This window comes from Rhodnius prolixus, unplaced genomic scaffold (genome assembly GCF_049639745.1).
Source record: "Rhodnius prolixus isolate KJV_2025 unplaced genomic scaffold, Rpr scaffold_5, whole genome shotgun sequence".
NCBI lineage: Eukaryota > Metazoa > Arthropoda > Insecta > Hemiptera > Reduviidae > Rhodnius > Rhodnius prolixus.
In genome coordinates, this window is record NW_027411624.1 from 17,413,539 (window position 1) to 17,433,969 (window position 20,431).

Consider the following 20,431-nt stretch of genomic DNA (forward strand, 5'->3'; position numbering starts at 1 on the left):
TCTTTGTCTTCTACTTAAACAATGTCTTTAACCCTTATGAAAGGAATAAGGAAGATCCCTTGTCTCGTTGAATCCTTACAGTTTGACTGCAATAACCCACCTTCTCTAACACTTCTGTCCAAACCTTCCAACAATTTTCATTAAAAGAAAACATCAAGAATCCTCCTCATTATTCCAAAAATTCTCGGTTGCCATCCAAGAAAGCAAGAGACCTCGTAACCACAGTACATTACGCAATCCTCAGAACGGCTTACTTCCCAGTGTCACCTTAATTCATCCTATTCTACCTGATAAACCTCATCACTTTCCCAGTTCTTACTAACCGATTACTTCTTTTGCTCTTACTTCTCAAATTCCTTTTTTAGTACAACTTTAAAAAAACCTCCTCTTTAAACAACTCTTCCAATGTTTAATTCCTCTTGAACCACCCTTGATGACTAGTTTGAGTTCAGACGTCACTATTCAAGTGAACGAAAGTCACGACTTCCTCCTTTGAGAACAACAAAACGAGAAGAACTTCTCCTTTGAGAAGAGAGAATGTTGCTTGGATGCTCTCGACTAGATTCCTTCCGTTAACCTACTAACTTATTCCCAACTCATATTTGTCCGACAAACACTTCTGTGTTCAAGTCGAGATTAAACTCCTCTTTTCTTGGAGCCGAAGCAGGCAGCATCTTCCTCTTAACCGTGATCCAGTAGTGGCACACCGGAACCTTTAAAGCTCATCTCTTCTTTAAAAAAAATAATTTTCAGAAAAAGAAATGTTCGGTCGTGGCCGAGGACCCTCGGCCAGTTCGGCTAACTTCCGACTCCCGCGGCTCAGTCTCGCGCCCGCGCGCGTACTAATGTACGCATCCGCCTTAATTTCCTGCTATCACTATCGCCAATTACTAAGTCTTATTTTTTATTCAATAATTTTCAGTATATTAAAATTTTAGTTTCCGTTTCTTATGCCAAATGCGTCACTACCTATCGCTTCTATTTCCTTTATTTGTTTTTTCTATTCTAAGCCCTTTGCCCCACTACTTCCTTTGAACCATGTGGTCACCTTTCCAGTCTGTGCAGTTCCCCGCTAGTCCTTGTTTAAGACGCTTCTCTGCTCACGCTTTAGCAACTCTTAACGCATCTCAACCCGCTTCACTTCCGCTGACACCTAACAGTACGCATCATCCGCATCTGAACGCCTCTCCAGAATATCGCTTCACGCATATTTCACCGCTTATAGTGCACTTATTGCACTATTCCCCCTTTACTCTTCCGCTTACCTCATTTCCACTTCCGCTACGCTTCTATGAGCCTGAGCCCAAATATTGCCTCCCTTTCTCAAAGCTCACCACACACACACACACACACATTTACATAAACATATATACACGCTTCCGCTCCACAGCTTCCTTTCCTCTCAACGCTTCTCAGGCAGCTTATCAACATACCTCACGCACATCGCTCCTTGCAAAGGGTAAGTACCTTCCCATTTTTCTTTTATTTCTCTTTATTTTTTCTATTCTTCTTTGTCTACTATTATTTCGTACAGCGCCCACTTGGGCACCTTAGCATTTGGGTGTAGGCGGCCACGCGCGCCTACAGAAAAGAAGAAAATCACCGAAAGCTATTCCAAAAATATTCTCCACTACTTCGATATCGCTCCAAATTATTACAACTAAGTGCCTATCTAACCCATCAATATCAGCAAATCTTTTTCAAATCTACATAGTCTGTGTTTTACTAATAAATAATTTCTTAAAAATAATGGAATAATCTTATTACCTCCTATTTGCTCAAAAACAGTAAATTAATACAAATAATTAATTTAAGTACGTGGAACAATAAGTTCCAAACTTGTTAACTGAAATTATATCAAATATATCACCGTAGGAACATATTCAGAACATCTGATGATAGCTGTTGATGTTTTAGTGTATTCCTCAATAAATATTGTGTATGCATTTATTGAATATAAGTTGTCAATTTCAATAGCTATTGACTGCATACGACCAAAATGTGGACGCCATCAAACAATATTGCATATGACAGAATAAATATGACAGATGATTGAAGCTGGATACAATAGCATTGTGGCAAATTTGGATTATACAAAATAGCAGGTCATTCGATCAACTAATACATTATTAATGGATGGAATTTAATTGAAATATCTAAAAAATCTGGGTAGTAATTAGGAATGGTTGTAGTATTTCTCGATTTCTGCGAACTGGCTCTCTTATTAATTTACTTATAAGGCGAACATCAGAGATTGTGTTAACAGCCTAACACAGCTGTGCTCAGCCAGCGACCCTTCGCTACTTTTCTCGGACTGAATATAGTCAAATATAAAGGTAAATCATAATTCTATCAATAAATATAAAACATTATTATTTCTTTATTGGTGAAATTTGGTCATCATTTAAATTTTTCGTAGAGTTTGTTAGATTGTGAATGCAATAATTGATAATATCGGAGTTGCTGCGTCCTTTATGGGCATATCTCAGATTTCTGGTTAGATTCTTCGCTGGACATTGTGGTTTACAAGATATCTTCGTATAATGGGGCACATTATAGAGTTTCTGATGAGGAGGATGCCATCCTATTGCATTGGGATGCGAGCAGTTCAAGTTCTAAGTCTTGTTAAAAAATTTCTGGCATTTTCACTTAAGGTTATCATACGAATCTTACATTATTGCTCGGATTATTATCCAGCACTGAACTACCAATAACTTTTAAAAGTAATTGTTTATTCAATCAACTTTGGAAATAAATTTTCATTAAAAGGTAAGCTTCTGGCCAATCAGAAGCTTTCAATGCAACCATGATTACAGCCACGCCCTCTTTTATGGAATTGCAATGGCTGCTCAACATCTATATCACTTATTATTAACCGAATTTTGGAAGCCATTACAAGATAAGATTTGCAAATAGCGCCTACCTACTACATTCTAAGAGTACTATTTAAATTTAATATTTAATGAAATAGTAAACAGAACATAATAAAGCAATAATTAATGGCATCCTTAATATACGAGCAAAATATTCTTACCCACTACTTGAAGATATCCTTGGCGACTGCGCATAGGATCAGTGTTTACTTGGCACATATACCATCCTCTATCAATGTCCTGTACATTGCTTATATGAAGGTACCACGACCTATGGTCGTTATATGATAACGATACCCTAGGATTTTGGGTAATAACTGAATGATGTATTGACAATATTGTCTGGGTATCAACACGAACCCACGCCACCTGCAATAAATAAAATTGATTGTTAATTGTTGTAATTTGATAACAGAATGGTAGGGAAGTCTAAGCGATATAAAAAAAACAGAATATCCATCACAAATCATAGGCAAGAGCACTGAAAAGAATGAGTTTAATTAAAAGACGTCATCAAATTGGGCGAATGAAGATTACGACTGAAGAGAATGAATTCTTTGAAGATTGTATGATATTAGCTGGATAACTGTAAAACAGTTAAGAGATAGATACGTGCTTTTTTTTTTTTTGCAATAACCGATAATGGAATACGAGTTTCCAAGTGGGTCGTAAGAGGATCATAAGAGTCGCTTGGAAGAAGTAATGTACCCCGTCTTACAGTATGCCCAGTTACTTCTCCATAATATACAAAATCTCTTAAAGAAAAAAAAAATACTGTAAAAGAGAACTTATGAAAGGTTATGGACCATCAATATCATGAACTGAAGAGATTGAATTCGTTGAAGATTTGGAGCGATTCGTTGAACCCCACAGTTCAATACCAGTACATCCAAGTGGGTTTCAGTGTAGATTTGTAAATCAGTCGTTTGTTATTAAGTGTAAGATTTGAAGGTTGGTCTAGTAGTCTTTTAAGTAGTCGATAACGCCTGTTAACTTCACTTCGTTTAAGTCGTGTGTGCGGGTTCCAAGTCCAGTCTTTTGTCTAAAATACAGCCCAAGATAACGGACAACATTGGCAGGAGGAATTTGAATTTGAGTCATAGAAGATCGGAGGAAGAGTGATGCGGCGGAGAGTGAAAGTAATGTTTTGAGATTTGGTTTCATTTTACTTGATTTTCCATTTTTTTTTAAACCATTCCTCAAGAGAAAAGAGATGAGTTTGAAGGTTTCTGTGTGAAGTTACCGGATCATTGAGAGGAGAAAGTATTTCTGTATTAACTTCATAAGTTCGAAGGACTGCGTCAAAAAAAATTATGTAGCATCGTAAACAATGTATTATTATGGAAACGAGTTCAAATACGATCAACCAAAATCATGGGCGATGAGGTAACAACAATTGCGATTGATTATAATATGCCACTTCGTTCATTTTAAAATGCAGGCTGGCTATTAATTATTACACTATTTGCTCCCGTATGAACAAAAATCTCTCTTCCAAAAAAACTAAATAATTTTAATAATAATATATACGTCCAGGAAATAAAAAAAGAAAAATGAAAAGTACCTTTCCAAACAAATATTCACAAATCTTTCCTCGAACATAGATAGAAGTGGAAGTGCAAAAAAAGTCGTGCAAGAACCACAGAATTGTGTTCAAAGAGAACTAGCGCTTCTGCGCAAGTTGAAAGCTTCAAGTTATAGTGAATAATTGACGAACTTCCTATATAACCTTTTCTAAACCCATGGATATGAATATTTAAGATGTACACTACCTCGTCAAGATTTTAACGTAACCATCAAACCATCTCTACACCAGATTTTTTGTTTGGGTTTCCTAAAGAGAAAACAATGAAATTTAGCAGAAAATGACGCAATATTCTGGATTTAGTAACTAGATTTCAGTTGAAATTAAATCTGATAATTTAATTCTTAATAACTCATTTTTTTTTTTCTACATTTTTAAGATTTGGGCACTGATGTGGGCCTTCATCAGTGGTTCATTTGAAATTGCTAAGTGAGAGGATTGGATATATTCACACATGTAACGTTAACTAAGCCTTCCTCTTCACATTCTATCCTGCAATCCAAATGTGACATTCCCACACATTTCGTTTTCTTTTATAACTCCAATTTTATCCTTCATAATGACCACAATATATACTTTTCATTTCCAATCTGTTTAACCCTAAGAACCTTGGGCACACAGAAAGCGGTCTGTCGCGGCGGGCAGCGATCCAGCGGTCGTCGTGGCGGTCTGCGATATGGGGACGTCACACAGGACGTGATTCTTTTGTTAGAGCGGTCCAGTTTGGTCGCTTCCTTCTTGAGAAGTAGTAGTGCGTTTTTTTGTTCTTTGTTTTAATTTTTATACAGGGTGTTCATTTTAAGACGGCTCAAATGCATTTCATGCTTAAACGGTTGATCTGAGCAAAAAAATGGTAGAGGAAAAATTTTGTTGCCCGTCACCTCTAGTTTCAGAATATGTGACTTGATTTTAGATTCCTGCCCACATCCGAGGCTCGCAAGCCAGATTAGCCTGGAGGTTATCAACTGCCCACTGTATCTAAGGAGGCACCTTTGAAGGCACAGTACATGCTGTACAAGCTGCGTTAAGTGCATTATTTGATAAATTAAGGAATAAGTTTGATCCTTTACATGAAAGATATTGATCACTTAAATATGTGGCAGGAGGTTTCCACTTTTTTTGGTAATTAAACGCAACTCTCCCAAAATTACCAAGAAATTATTAAACCTTCTTGTTTGTAACAGATGTAAAATTATTTTTTAGCCATTTTGTGTATGCTTGAGAACATCTAAAGCTCTTAACATTTGATTTTTCTTAGAAAAATCACTCGGAAACGACTTGGCGATATTTTCAGTAGAAAGGGGATGAAAAAATACATAAAAATGACCTATCGCGTGCTCTTCTTTCTCTTTGATAACAAGTTAAAAAATTGAAATATGATTAATAAATATCAGATTTTGAAATAGCCTAGCACCTATAATTTTGAAGATATCGAATTGCGGTTTCCGGTTTCTTTCATAACTTTTTATACTCTTTAAAACTGTGCATATGAAAATAGGGGTCAACCGCAAACCCTCACTTTTGGTCGCGCGTCAGCCGCATAAGCGGGCAGGAATCTAAAATCAAGTCACATGTTCTGAAACTAGAGGTTGCGGACAACAAATTTTTCCTCTACCATTTTTTTGCTAAGATTAACCGTTTAAGCATGAAATGCATTTGAGCCGTCTTAAAATGAACGCTCTGTATACTGAGTATGGGCTCGGACCAAGAACAACTCCTTCTTCTATTAGCTTTACAAAGAAGAAAAGGCGAAGTTGGGTGCATGAAATCAATAAGAAGAGAGAACAATTAGGGGAATACCACCGCTTATGTATCGAACTGGAGTCACATGAAGATAGGTTCTTCTAGAATTTACGTATGTCGCGAGAATTAAATAAAAAATGAGTAATAAAGTTTCTTAACATTAGAATCTTTATATCGTACTTACTAAGTGGCAAGTCGGTCACGTTGAAATCTGTAATTTTGTACTACCAGATCGCTTGTCGTCACGCCGCGACAGACCGCTTTCTGTGTGCCCAAGGCCTAAATTCCACTCAAGCTTCTCTCAACTATGCCAATTCTCTGATATCCTTACTATAATCTTCATTTAGGTCCTGAAAATTAGGGCGTACGAAGCGCAAGTGACCTTAAAGACCATCTAATGTAATTTATTAATTAGGAAGACCCTTCAATGAAATTGTACTTCATTAAATGCCACAAACGGAGGCTAGTATACTTGTTTTCAGTTTTACATGCAACGCATACAGAGTTCTGAATGAATCAGCGGTGAGAGGGATGAAAACACGTTTAAACTTGTCGCTGAAATAATATTAAATCGATTTATCTTTAGAATTAGTTCTAATATTTTGGATTATGCTGTTTGTAGATGTAAATAGATATCAATAACAAAAATACCAAACAAGGAAGTGCCTGGAATTGACTAAAAATTTTTATAGAAATAGAAATTTCACAATGGGAATTTAAAGAATCAAAATAAGTGAGTTAAACACCCACCCATTAAAAATAATATTGACTATTTGGCTGCTCGCGTGTCCTTCCCAATATCCTATCTAGCCAAACACATCTATGTCTGGTATGATTGGCATGGAGGATTGTTTGTTCCGAGCAAACTTCTACCAAAACACCATTGCTAACATAGTCAAGTGTAAGCAAATGTATATTGCTGTTAGTCTGTGTGTGACCGTAGTAAACCTTTATTAAGGTGGCTGTGTGTTATCTCACCTTTTAGGACAACTCGCAAGTTGTACGTGCTCAAACCAATTCTGTGCTCCTATGAATAAATTGCCATGATTTTTATAGTTGTGAATTTAGGAATATGTAATCAACAGAATTTTTTTTTTGTTTTAAACAATTTCTTTGCCTAAAATATAAAAGAATAAAAAAAGATGTCTGTTCATGACCATCTTCAGTAATAAAATTTTATATATATTATTAGGGAACTGTCGCTTCCGCTCTATCGATTAGCCACAAATTTGGGATTCTACCAAAATAATAAATTCATATTAATTTCTAACTGGTTGTTCAACGGAGACTAACCAATTTGCTTCATAAACTAAAATTCTGGAGGTTTTGAAAGGAGTTGCTGGTTATAACGTTATACCTTGATTTTCGCATGGTATTTTATTGTTAATTCCTCAGGGCTTCCTGCCGATTGGAAATTCACTATTGGGCTTTTCTCTTGTTTTGCATTGTATTTTGAAGGGAAGAGTTTGTCAAATGGAATCGTATTATTTCTTCAGCAGTTAGGATAGATGTTTCATCGGGAATTCTGCAAGAATCTTAAATGGGTACTTTGGATGTTCCTGGCTATAATGATTGATTTGCCAAATGGTTTCAAAAATACTAGATCTCTTTTTTTCTGATGATTCGTATCTATTTCAAACAAGATACTGAAAATTCTAAACTTCGACATAACTACGAAATGTTAAACCAATGTTTACCAAAAGAATGTCCCAGGGGCTTAGCCATACTCGACTTTAAACACTGAGAAAAAATGCTCAATATGCGAAGTAAAGTTTCTGCTTCTTACTCTCAAATCTAAGCAGGCAATCTATTTAAAAGGTATGTGCGATACTTGTGTTTTATAGTCCTGCCTTGGCCCATCAAGAAGTCTTTGGTACTCTGAATGGCTCCCCTGTTCTTGTTGAAATAATGCTGTAAACTTAACGCAAATGGCTTATAATGAACTATATAATAATTGTAATAATAATAATTTCGCGTCTGGCCTGTGGTTTTAACGCATCAGTCACTGCTATTATTTGTCTTATTTCCAACGCTTTGTAGGCTGCATTACTGCGGCTTTTCCATCGTTCGCCGAGGCTGGCTGCAGAATTAACCCGTCAAGGCCGCGGGACTACCAGGTCAACTCAAGTTTCTGCGGGACACTTCGTTGGCCCGGAACCCTGTTTTGGGGTTCCGAGGTGTGTGAAGACTGCGGCCATTAACTTATGGGTGCAGAGTAGGTATCAAGAGTGGTGGCTTGCCACCATGGGGCAGAGACAGGCGAAGGAGTTCATTAAAGGCTATTTGCCGAGGCTGACTGCAGAATTAATCCGTCAAGGCCGTGCGGCTATAAGGATGATTGTAGGCCTATTAACTGGCCATTGCAGGCTCGGAAAACACATGCATCGCATGGGCCTGGCAGATGATAGCCTCTATAGGTTCTGTCAGGAAGAGGAGGAGGAAACGGTACTGCACGAGTTGTGTCAGTGTGAGGGGCTCGTGTGGCTAAGGATGTTACTTCTCGGGGAGGAAAAAAACCAAGGCCTGTGAGCTTTACCCAAGAGTCGTTCTCTAGAATTAAGAGGACGGGTCTGGAGGGCGAGCTCTAAAGCTGGAGAGCCACAATAGATCCAAAGGGGTCGCGGTGGCGTAGGCCTTGAGGCCACCCTATTAGAATCTTATCTTATCTTATCTTCGTTCGCCGCAAATGGCATGTACTACATGAGGAGGCCAGACAATCTGCTATCTTTTGTCGCTTTTGTTCTGAACACCAGGAAACCCAAATCCTTTTATTCCTGTACTCATTAGAATGTCCATCCGGACAGTCTTAAATTCCTTGAAATTTCCTACGAAGGACTTGTTTATCGGCAGAGCTGTATGGTAGTCTGAGAAAAATACAAATAGCACATCTCTTTTTGCTTGTAATCTTCGCGATTATAGTCTGTCTAAAAAGCCAATTTTCTTACCAAGAAGAACACAACTTGAGTTAGCGCCGTACACCCCCGGCTCACCCTTTTTCTGACCTGGAATCGTCCGATAACCTCGCTAGTTCATAGGTTCAAAATAATCACTAAAGACTAAGTAATTATTAATTACCGGCAATAATTAATGTCTGTTTTACAACTTTTAGAGATGATTTTGCTTAAATTATATTTTAATAATTATAGATTTACTTTTCAAACCAAGCCACCCCGTAAAAATTTTGAGAAACGTTCCAATTTTGAAATATTACTGCTTACAATCAAGACTGCGAAGAAAGTAATTTAATGAAATGTAAATAATAAAAAATATCTTTACTAACAAGAAAATTTTTGGATATTTGTAGAATGCTAGAAATATTTGTGCACAATGGAAAAATAAAAGAACATAATATTTCAATATATGGCTGAATGTTATCATGATTGAAGAAAAAAAAAATGAGAAATAAAAGTTGAAAAAGAAATGAGAAAATGTGTCCGCAGTCATTTCTCATTGAGATGGTACTTTTCATTTCAATATGCTCCATTTTGCTTCTTCATCTCAACCAAAATAAGGAAGAATATTTTCTGGTTCCAATAGTCAACATTAAAAGTAGAACGTTCAAGTTTTTAGAAAGCAAGAGAGAACATAACAGTTCTTGTAAAGCAGTATCTTTTGTTTCTCTTTTTGCTATTTGTTTCAATCTGCCAAACCATCCACAGTTAGAACATTAGAAAGTCTTAGGTTTTTACATTGTTACTGTTGATTATTTGGGGGTATTTAAAGAAATTGTTTGTTATGAGCATATAGAATTATGATTATTCCCTTCTGAAAATATCTTTTTTCTGCATCCATGTAGGAATGTTCTCATTACTCAATTAAAATCGCTGTAATGCCCAACTTTACCTCACTAGTGGGGAAAATTCCCATTAGTGTCACTTTCCTCACTAGTGAGTGAAAAAACTTTATTGTGCTTCCTTGATATAAGAAGTTTTGTTATTAAATATTTTCTGTAATACTTTAATAAGCTTATTTAAATTTATTTTATCTAAATAATTAAAAAACGAATATTAAAAAAATAAAATAAAAATTGAAAGGAATATAGAAATAAAAATAATATTTTAATAAATAATTAGATAATTTTAATTATAACAGTTAAAAAGGTAATAGTGTTACCTTATAGAAATTTAAAATGGATTCTAGTGATTCCTGTTTAGTTTTTTTTTTTAGTTAATAACCCTAATGGTTGCAGAAAAAATATAATATTTAACTCGAGTGTAAAGTATTTTCCTCACACTCGGCAATTTGCACTTGCACTCGCCTCGCTTCGCTCGTGTGAGGAAAAGTACTACTTTCCACACTTGTTAAATAAATAACTATTTTTTTAAATTATTATTATTTTCCTCAAAAATGGGGTTTCCTCTGCCCAATCAGTGAATCGATATCCAAATAACTACACCACGGAAATGATTCTAATCATATTTATAACAGTCTATATTATTCTACGATTTGAGCATCAATATACGGATCAATAAAATCCATGTACGAATAATTGTATTTTTTACAAAAATAAAAATAAAAAGGCTAAAAATATTATATTAAGGATTCAAAGTAGCGAGGAATTGTTCCAAATAAAAAATCACAACTCGTCTTTTTGCGAACGTTTCGATAAATATACGTATTTGCCTTCTAAAGGGCGTGGCTTTGCGGATTGGTTGAATTACAAAAAAAAACATCCATTAGCAGTTAATAGTTACTATTATATCCATTAAAGTTTTCTGTAACTCAACCAACCTGCCTAGCCACGCCCTGAAGAAGGCAATATGAGGTGTGGCTATTAAATAACGAGACTATTGCTGTAAAACATTTTATTTTAAATTTATACATATTTAGTTATTATCACCTTCAATATACACCCCTCCCCTATCCCTATAGCGCTCCATGTGAATTTACCATTGTTCGAAACAGTGCTGGAAGTCTTTTTCTGTGAGCTCCTGCATGACGCGTGACGCTTTTTCTTTCACAGCATCAACGGACTGAAATCGTGTAACTTTTAATGCAGATTTGACTTTGGGGGGAACAGATCAAAGTCACATGAGGCCAGGTCAAGCGAATAAGACGGTTGGCCTAAAACTGGGATGTTGTACTTGGCTAGAAAACGTCTTGACAGAGAATGCAGTGTGAGCCGGCGCGTTGTCTTGATGGAGAACCCATGACTTGTTCTTCCACAAATCGGGTCGTTTTTTTCCTTACTCTTTCACGGAGTTGAGCTAGCACCTCACGGTAGTAATGTTGATTAATTATAATCGATATTTTCATCCGTTTTGGATGTGGAAGGGCGACCCGGGCGGTCATCATCTCCGACGTCTTCTCGGCCATCTTGGAAATCACTCAAAAACTCGCGCACGTGATAAACATTCATCACCAAAAACTTCTTTTAATAAAAGATAAGTTTCAGTAGCGGTTTAACCAAGTTTTGATGTGAAATTTCACGACAATTCGTTGCTCTACTACATGTGTAGTATCATGTTTGCGGCAAAACGAAATCAACACCTCTTACACAAACGACGGTCAGACAGATTTCTCCGCAAACACGTGAGATGCTGCAATCGAAAGAGAAGGCTTTACGCTGCTCAGCTGTCGGTCGTTAAGATTTGGCGCATGCATATATTTTTAAGGTCACTAAAACCAATATAAATTCTAAAATGATTACATTTTTTTGGGTCAAAATTTAAGTTATACGCCACTGTGTTTTGTTATATTCATCGCTGAAGTTATTAGTAAAGTGTTGCCATAATTAAAAGAATTAGCGATTGTATTGGTTAGAATACTGTATTACTTAAGAAAGTTAAGGGTAAGTCCGTTTTTAGCGCCAGCAATGGGAGTATTGGCAAACAATGTATGGGCGGTCATTAGTGTCTGAACAAAGAGCCTGCCAAATCGGGCCACACTCCTAATGTCTAAGTAGTGGTAAAAAGAAGGAAGGCAAGAAACACGTAGGCACGTTAAATCTACAGAGGTGTAGCCTCCTCTACATCCCATCTTGATTGTACTTCACATTGTTTATCGTTGTCTTCTAGTTCGGTCCCTTTTTAGCCACCTTTCTCTTACTATCCAGACACTTTGAGACTCTAAGATGTTACCTATTGGAAGTTTTTGTCTTCTAAAACCAGTACTATTGTCCGTCACGTGCAGACCCAATCTTTTCTTGACCACAAATTCCACTAAAAGAAATACTTATTCCAATCATTTCAAAAAAGAGTAAATTTACTTTATTTGATGAATAATAGAATCTGAAGTATTAAATTCCACTAAATTCCTTTAAGGATAATTTTATCAAAGCCATTTCACTCGAGGATTCAAAACAATGTTTTTAAACAAAGTACTTGCAGGTTTTTGTTACTGGTGCACGAATCACGGTGAAATAGATTAAAGCTGTGTTATGTTAGAACTCTAAATTCATTCTGATACAACTTATTTAAACCCTCAACTGTCATCGTCGGGTCAAATTTGACCCGCGCCTTTTTCTTTTGTGTGGCATTTTGTAGGAATTAACTATTAACATCTCCCCTTCTCTGAATTCTCCTCTTTCATCCTCACCAACAATCGACCAGACAAATCAGTCGTTCTTGAACAGTGCAAGTAAATACAATATAGGTTTTGGGTCAAATTTGACCCGACAATACCATTTACGTTATAACTTTTTTCTTAATAGTTTTTTATTTTTATGTTTTGGTGCTTGTTTTCTGTTCTATTTTTTAATATTATTCTATAATATTAAATATTATGTAGTAAATATTACATAATATTTAATATTATTGCTGATAACTGGTTCTGTTCAGTTAAGCTGGTCCATGAACTAGGAAAGCTAAATTTGTCTTACTCGGGGACATTACGAAAAAAATAAAAAAGAAAAGCCCTCTTATATAATTCCAAATAAAGAAAAAATACCGTCGGAACTTCATTGTTTGTTTTTACTGGCAACAAAACGGTGATTTTTTGTACCAAATCAAAACAAGTATGTTGTACTCGCATCATGATAATTCGGTACTTGCAGAATTATGGAAAAACAATTATGTTTTTCTTTAGGACTTTTCTTTTCTTGGAATGAACATCTAACTTTAAATAAATAACGTTTTTCAGTAAATATTATTTTTCTGCAACCACGTGGGGAAGTTCTCATTACTCAATTAAAATCAGCTGTGTAATGCCCAACTTCCCACACTAGTAGGGAAAAATTCCCATTAGTGTCACTTTCCTCACTAGTGAGTGGAAAAACTTTATTGTGCTTCCTTGATATAAGAAGTTTTGTTATTAACATAAATATTTTCTGTAAAACTTTAATAAGCTTATTTAACGTAACTAAACAATTAAAAAACAAATATTAAAAATAAAATAAAAATTGAAAGGAATATAGAAATAAAAATAATACTTTAATAAATAATTAGATATTTTTAATTATAACAGTTAAAAAGGTTATAGTGTTACCTTATAGAAATTTAAAATGGATTCTAGTGATTCCTGTTTAGAAAACACTCCTCCATCAATAAAAGAAACAGCAGAAAATGTAATAAGTAATGTAAATACGTAAGTAATGTAAATAATTGTAATATAACAATAAATGTTTATAATAAATAAATTACTTTTTGTAGACTGTAAAAATGAAATTTTTAATTTTTTTAGTTAATAAATCTAATGGTTGCAGAAAAAATATAATATTTAACTCGAGTGTAAAGTATTTTCCTCACACTCGGCAACCTTTGCATTTTTTAATTTTTTTTTTTGTTTTGCTTAAACTTATGAAACAAATTTAACAAAATATTCATCATTTTTGTTTGCTAAATAAATTTTCTAAGAAAAACGAAATCGACTTTAATTATATCAATTACCTTTTAAAAGTAATGTGCATTTAAAGTTTCTGGTCAAATATAAATTTCCCAAATAATAAAGATTAACTCCTTAAAACGCCACTGAATAATAAATAATTTATTTCAGAAGCCATTTTGATTAACTCCCCGTGCTCTAATGTAAATCGTTGCTATAATTCAACTCAAATTCAGTCGCAGGTGTTGAATGATAACAGTAAATTACAATGTACTGTAACGAAGTTGACCTGGGCGGAGAAGAAAGGCCTAGTTTATTCTAGAGGTTGAACGACCAAAGTCAGTAACAGGCCGCCACTGCATAAACAAAAGGGGCGGTATCTACTTGTGGCAGAAAAGAAAGGCCTAGATTGTTCTAGGGGTTAAGCGACTAAAGCCGGTAACAGGCCACCACTGTGTAGACAAAAGGGCCAGTTTATACCTGAACTAGAAAGGAAAGGGCTAGATTGTTCAAGGAGTTAGTGACCTGTGTAAAAGCCAGCTAAGAGAAAGGCCTCAGTTGGGGTGGTGGCATATGTGTTTCCCAGCCAGTGATTGACAGGTGAGAGTGAGACAGACGGAGTTGGAGAGAGACAGAGAATGGGAGGAGGCGGCTCACAGCTGAGGTGGTGGCGGTATGTGTTTTCCAACCAATGAACGTCAGGAGGGCGTGGAAACTTATGCTCAGAGAGTTGGAGGAGGGCAGTCCCAGTTGGAGGGAGGCACGCAGTTAAAAGGAGGCCGACACAGCTGGAGAAGTCAAGTTTTCAATTGAGTGTTAATCAAGTTTCAAGCAAGTTTTAAGGAGTTATTAGAGTTTATAGTTATTAGTCAAGTTTATGAGTTAGTCTTGGAGAGTCAGTGTTGCGGAGTGCTTCAGTGGTAGCTAGTTGGGCAATTAGTCAGTTGATGAGTAGAGCTGTGTTAGTGTAGCTGAGAATAGTGCAATTCGGTGCAGTGCGGACCAGTGGTCAGTCGGGGAACAGTTTTGTGGCGTTACGAAGTGAGTAAGTAACAGTAAACTGTTGTGACTGTTGTAAATGGTGACTGTAATGAATAGCGTTAGTTGCTTGTAAATGTTAATGTGAGTAATGTTAACGTGTTAATAAATCAGGTTATTACTTACAACTTTAGCGAGTTTTATTAGTTAATCAAACCCACATATTATTAAAATAACTAGTGGCAGGCATTAGTTGTGTAAGTAAAGTTTTTTTTTTTTAAGAAAAACTTTACAGTACATTATTTCATCGCATTTCTCCACTTCTTTGTTTAATAGAATTCATCGAGTTATGCAATGGACGGCTCGTATGTAACTATCAGAGGATACAGAGATATGAAATTCTTATTACATTAAACAGAAATGAAATAATATTAATAACAATAATGAAAAATGCTGACTTACTATAAGTAATACCAGAGTAACGACAGCATACAAGTGGCAGACTGGATAACTGTAAAACGGTTTAGAGATAGATACGTGCTTGTTTTTTGCAATAACCGATAATGGAATACGAGTTTCCAAGTGGGTCGACCAGGATAATAAGAGTTGCTTAGAAGAAGAAATGTAGCCCGTCTTACAGTATGCCCAGTTACTTCTCCATAATATACAAAATCTCTTAAAAAAATATATATATATACTGCAAGAGAGAACTTATGTAAGGTTATGGACCATCAATATCATGAACCTTCTCTACAATCTAGTTCTGCCTTTGGTATGATGATGCTTCCATCACTCGAAAAAAATCATACCTTTCTTACAGAATTATTGAATTAAATAAAATAATAATGTTTCGCAATAAAATAAAAGATTTCAGAAAATATTTATAGGAAACCTTAGACTTTACTGCAATTATTATTAGTTATCAATTCCAAAATTACTATTTTCTTTTTTAAATTAAACGTAAAAATTTAGACATGCATGTGCGCCAAGGGCGTGATTGGAGTGAACGACGACCATCCAGTGATGCAAGCTGTTAGTTCACCAGATTGGCAAGCTAACGCAGCAACCATCCTAGGAGATCGGCTTTACGAGGGTCGTTTGAAAAGTCCGTGCAAAAATAAAAACTACTTAATTTTTTGGGGTAAACCTTTTTTATTTTTCAACATAGTCTCCTTTTAGGCTTATACACTTCGTCCAACGCTGCTCTAGTTTGTTGATCCCTTCCGAATAATAGGATTTGTCCAAATCTGAAAAATAGCCATTCGTTTCTGCAATCACCTTCTCGTTTGAATAAAATCTTTTTCCCGCCAGCCATTTCTTCATATTGGGGAACAAATAGTAGTCCGAGGGAGCCAAGTCTGGAGAATAGGGGGGATGTGAAACGAGTTGGAACCCTATTTCCATTAATTTTGCGACCACAACTGCTGAGGTGTGAGCTGGTGCGTTGTCGTGATGGAAAAGGACTTTTTTGTGGGCCAATCGTGGGCGTTTTTCTTGCAGCTCGGTTTTCAAACGGTCCAATAACGATGAATAATATGCACCTGTAATAGTTTTACCCTTTTCCAGATAGTCGATGAGGATTATTCCTTGTGAATCACCTTATCATGGATTTTATCAATGATTTCTGGAGTAGTTACCTCAACAGGGCGTCCAGAACGTTCAGCGTCACTTGTGCCCATATGGCCACTCCGAAAATTTTGAAACCACTTATAAACTGTTCTAATCGAAGGTGCAGAGTCACCATAATGTTTATCAAGCTTCTCTTTAGTCTCCTGAGGCGTTTTGCCTTTCATAAAGTAGTGTTTAATCAACACACGAAATTCTTTTTCGTCCATTTTTTGAAAATCACTCGACTTCCTCGATTCAAACGAATGCCAAACACAAAGAAATAGACCGATCTGGCTGAAACTTGGTGTGTGTTCTTCCAAGAGATGCTACTAACTAAACATAACCTCGATACGTGCCAGTGTTGCTATCTCTCTGACTTTGCACGTACTTTTCAAACGACCCTCGTATATGTTGAGATGATCGCGTGGCCACCGCCGCTTTAGTCTGCGCTGTGAATTTGGAAGGAAGTGTTGTAGTGGACATGTTTTGGATCAGAGGGTTGTAATGACTGTGTAGATTTGAGTGGAGTTTTGTGTAGCGAGGATTGGGGCTATTTCAGAGACGAGAGAAATATTTAGATCAGAGTGTATTGTGTGATTAGAGACGTAGAAAAGAGCGTTAACTATTGTTTACAGGATTTTTGACTGTAAGGTCTGAAGTCGATTGATATTCGATTTTTTAGCGCTTCCGTAGAGCTGTATTCCGTACGTCCATAATATGGCAAGAAGGGAGGTATATAGTCATACGAGGGGGTACCCAAAAATAACCGGAATTGCGTTGCCGCGCATGGAGCTTATGTAGTACGCATTTCTGCCGCTAGACGTGTATAGCGCAATTCCTTGCCAGTTCAGTCCTGCCTGTGTTGTCTGCCTGGCTTGTTCTGTTCATCTGCAGTGATTGTTTTTACCAGCGCTGTTTTGTTCTTTTTTCGTTTTTTATGATGGCAAGTTTAAGTGAACAACGTGCAGCTCTGAAAGTGTTTTAATGTTGAAAACAGCTTACAAAGATGACGCTATGGGAAAAACTCAAGTATACGAGTGGTTTACTCGGTTTAAAAATGGCGACATGTCGGTTGATGACAAATCTCGTTCTGGACGTCCATCAATTGCCCGAATCGACGAAAATGTTGAAAAAATTCGAGAGCTGGTATTCACAGATCGTCGACAGACAATTGATCAACTGTCAGAGAGTAGTGGGTTATCTTGGAGCTCGGTTCAGCGAATTTTAACGGAAGATTTGGGGATGAAAAGGGTTGCTGCCAAGTTTGTTCCTCGAGTTCTGACTGACAATCAAAAAGAACATCGAGTTGAAACATGTCGTGCTTTGAAACAACAGCTTGAAACTGATCCAGACATTCTGTCAATGGTCATTCATTACTGGTGATGAGTCATGGTGCTATGGTTATGACCCAGAAACAAAGCAACAGTCGAGCCAATGGAAGACGTCATCTTCACCCCGACCAAAAAAATGTCGTCAAGTCAAGTCAAACATCAAAACAATGCTGATTTGCTTTTTTGATGCCAAAGGCGTAGTCCATTCAGAGTTTGTCTCCCCAGGTCAGACCGTCAATCAAACCTTGTATTTGGAAGTTTTGAAATAGTGTTCGCCAAAAAAAGACCCGATTTGTGGCAAACAGGAGACTGGTTCTTCCACCACGACAATGCACCTGCACACACAGCCATCTCTGTTACACAGTTTTTGGCTAAAAATGGCATGGTTCCGCTGCCCCACGCACCTTACTCACCTGATTGAATTGTTGATGATACACCATATAAAGAATAAAACTAAATTTAGGTAGTCCATTGTCTCATACAGGACCATGTGACAGTCTCTGAAGACAGACAGAGTGATTTTTAAAAGACAAATACAAATGAAATAAAAACTATATTAGAAGTAACCAGTAGAGAAATGATTTGGTGCCAAATGAAAGTGCATATTGCAGCAAACAAAGAATCTGGAAAAGAGAAAACATTAAGTCTACACATAGCAACAGATTGTTAAGATTGAATTAGGAAATGAATGAGGAATTTTTATAACAGAGGGCCTTCTAATGAATTTTAAAATAGAAACACCTTTTAATTGAGCAGGCAATTAGATTGTAGTTTTTTTTTTTTTTTTTTTTTTTTTTTTTTTTTTTTTTTTTTTTTGGCGCATCAACAGCTGAGGTTATTAGCGCCCGGAGCTTTTTCCAGTGCACTGCCGGCCTCCGGACAGTGTTTTCTCGTTACAGACAACACTGTCCATCACCGGACAGTGAGCTGTAAGAAGCTCCTAAGAAGAGAAAATCTAAGGGTCAGCTGCTGGATTCGAACCCGGGACCTCCTCGTGGGAGTCCAGTATGCTAACCTCATAGCTAATCCCTTCCCTAAATCGATTGTAGTTATTTCCCTTAACATGAAATATTGTCGTAAAACACACATATCTTTGCATTATGCAGAATTATTTGTTAAACGAGTTCATAAGAATGAGTTATTTTGATCGATTTTTATTAAAGTTAAAGAACTGTAAGAATGTAGCCAGAAAAAGGTTTAATTTATGTCTTTAATCATACTAACTTGGGTTAATGTTGCCTAGTTTATTTATTGTATTTAAAAGAAATTTTTCTGTCTTTTTCTGTTTTACTGTCTTTTTAGCGGTTACTTTGACATCAACCAATGGAGTTCGGACAGCTATTCTGGAAGGCACCAATCTCCCAACGACTTTTGAAGCTTTTGTTCTTGAATGGTAGATCTCCACTGGCTGGTTAAGGCCAACGGCACAGCTCCCTAGTCGTGCTGGCTATGATCTGAGCTAGGCCAATTTAACCCTCCAACGGGCGCAATATGTTTGTAACACCATAGAGCGCAACTAATCTGAGAGATTAATGATCCAGTAGCTGTTAATTTCATCAAAAATGTTTTGGAAACGTATGAAAAAGTTCAGTTTAAGTTTTTCTTTACAAAAAAAAAAAATTCGTAAGGTGGAAGAGAACATTAATGTGAATAGAAAAATCAGTCATCCCTAACTTTGGAGGTGCACATTTATGAATGAATGTGTGAGATGGTTTATTAGCATTATCCATTGATGCATTGATGCCCGCCTATGTTCAGAAGAGCGAAAGAATGACCATGAACCATCTCCGAACGTTTCTGTGCGACGTTGTCACCAACTATAACCAGGCAAACGCCATTAAATATTATGGCTCCCTCGTCTAACACTAGAAGTAGGCTTTTTTATCCGACAATTTGGTTACTTTATCTGTACATAAGCATTCAAATTCATCCGCATCATGATCTTCTAAAAATTAAAAAAAAAAGTTGGTTTAGTGGCCGAATCCCCTTCTCTTTCTTCTATTCAATATTATTCAGCAAAAGACACTGTCTAGTAGAAAAATAAGTAGAAAACTGTCTTTTAAATGATATTATGTACTTTGTAACAGTTTTTGATAAGAAAACTTGTCAATACCCAAAGAATAAGAGCATCGGGCGCAACCAATCTGACAGATTACGCGGACGCTAATACCACATAACTCATGAGTAAAACACCGACAGGCCGTTCAGTTAGAAGAAGGTAAAAGAGGAAGCTACTGAGGGCAGTGGCTCATTCAAAGAAATACCTGAGTTGCTATCAATAAGAAAATGCCCTCTACATCTCACAGATTAATTGCGCCCGATGGAGGGTTAATCTGGGACTCATGTCCCTTCCTCCTTTCAAGGCACCTTAAGATCAGGAAATAATTTCGCTGTAGGTGAGCTCAGGCGTTGTGGAGAGCCTATGACGAGAGGTGGGATAAAAAACCATAAATAGCTGCACAAAGTATTCACGTTTTGCTTAAAAAATGGAACTTTCAGCCATTTTCAGTAAATTTTAAATTACCGCAATTAATTTTCTTCATTTAAACTTA

General features: G+C 36.4%; 1 protein-coding gene and 1 long non-coding RNA gene across 4 annotated transcripts in view; one reads left to right on the forward strand and one right to left on the reverse strand.

Moving 5' to 3' along the window:
- Positions 1 to 20,431, reverse strand: part of LOC141458465 (lachesin-like) — a 381,486-nt gene that overhangs the window by 96,365 nt on the left and 264,690 nt on the right. For all 3 annotated transcript variants that reach the window (XM_074136460.1, XM_074136461.1, XM_074136462.1), the window contains one exon: positions 3,035 to 3,242. In XM_074136460.1, the coding sequence (XP_073992561.1) occupies positions 3,035 to 3,242 (208 nt within the window). The remainder of the gene's footprint in view (positions 1 to 3,034; positions 3,243 to 20,431) is intronic.
- Positions 2,134 to 9,749, forward strand: LOC141458470 (uncharacterized). The gene is made up of 3 exons (XR_012460997.1): positions 2,134 to 2,336; positions 6,824 to 6,934; positions 9,348 to 9,749. It is a non-coding gene; the product is annotated as an uncharacterized lncRNA (long non-coding RNA).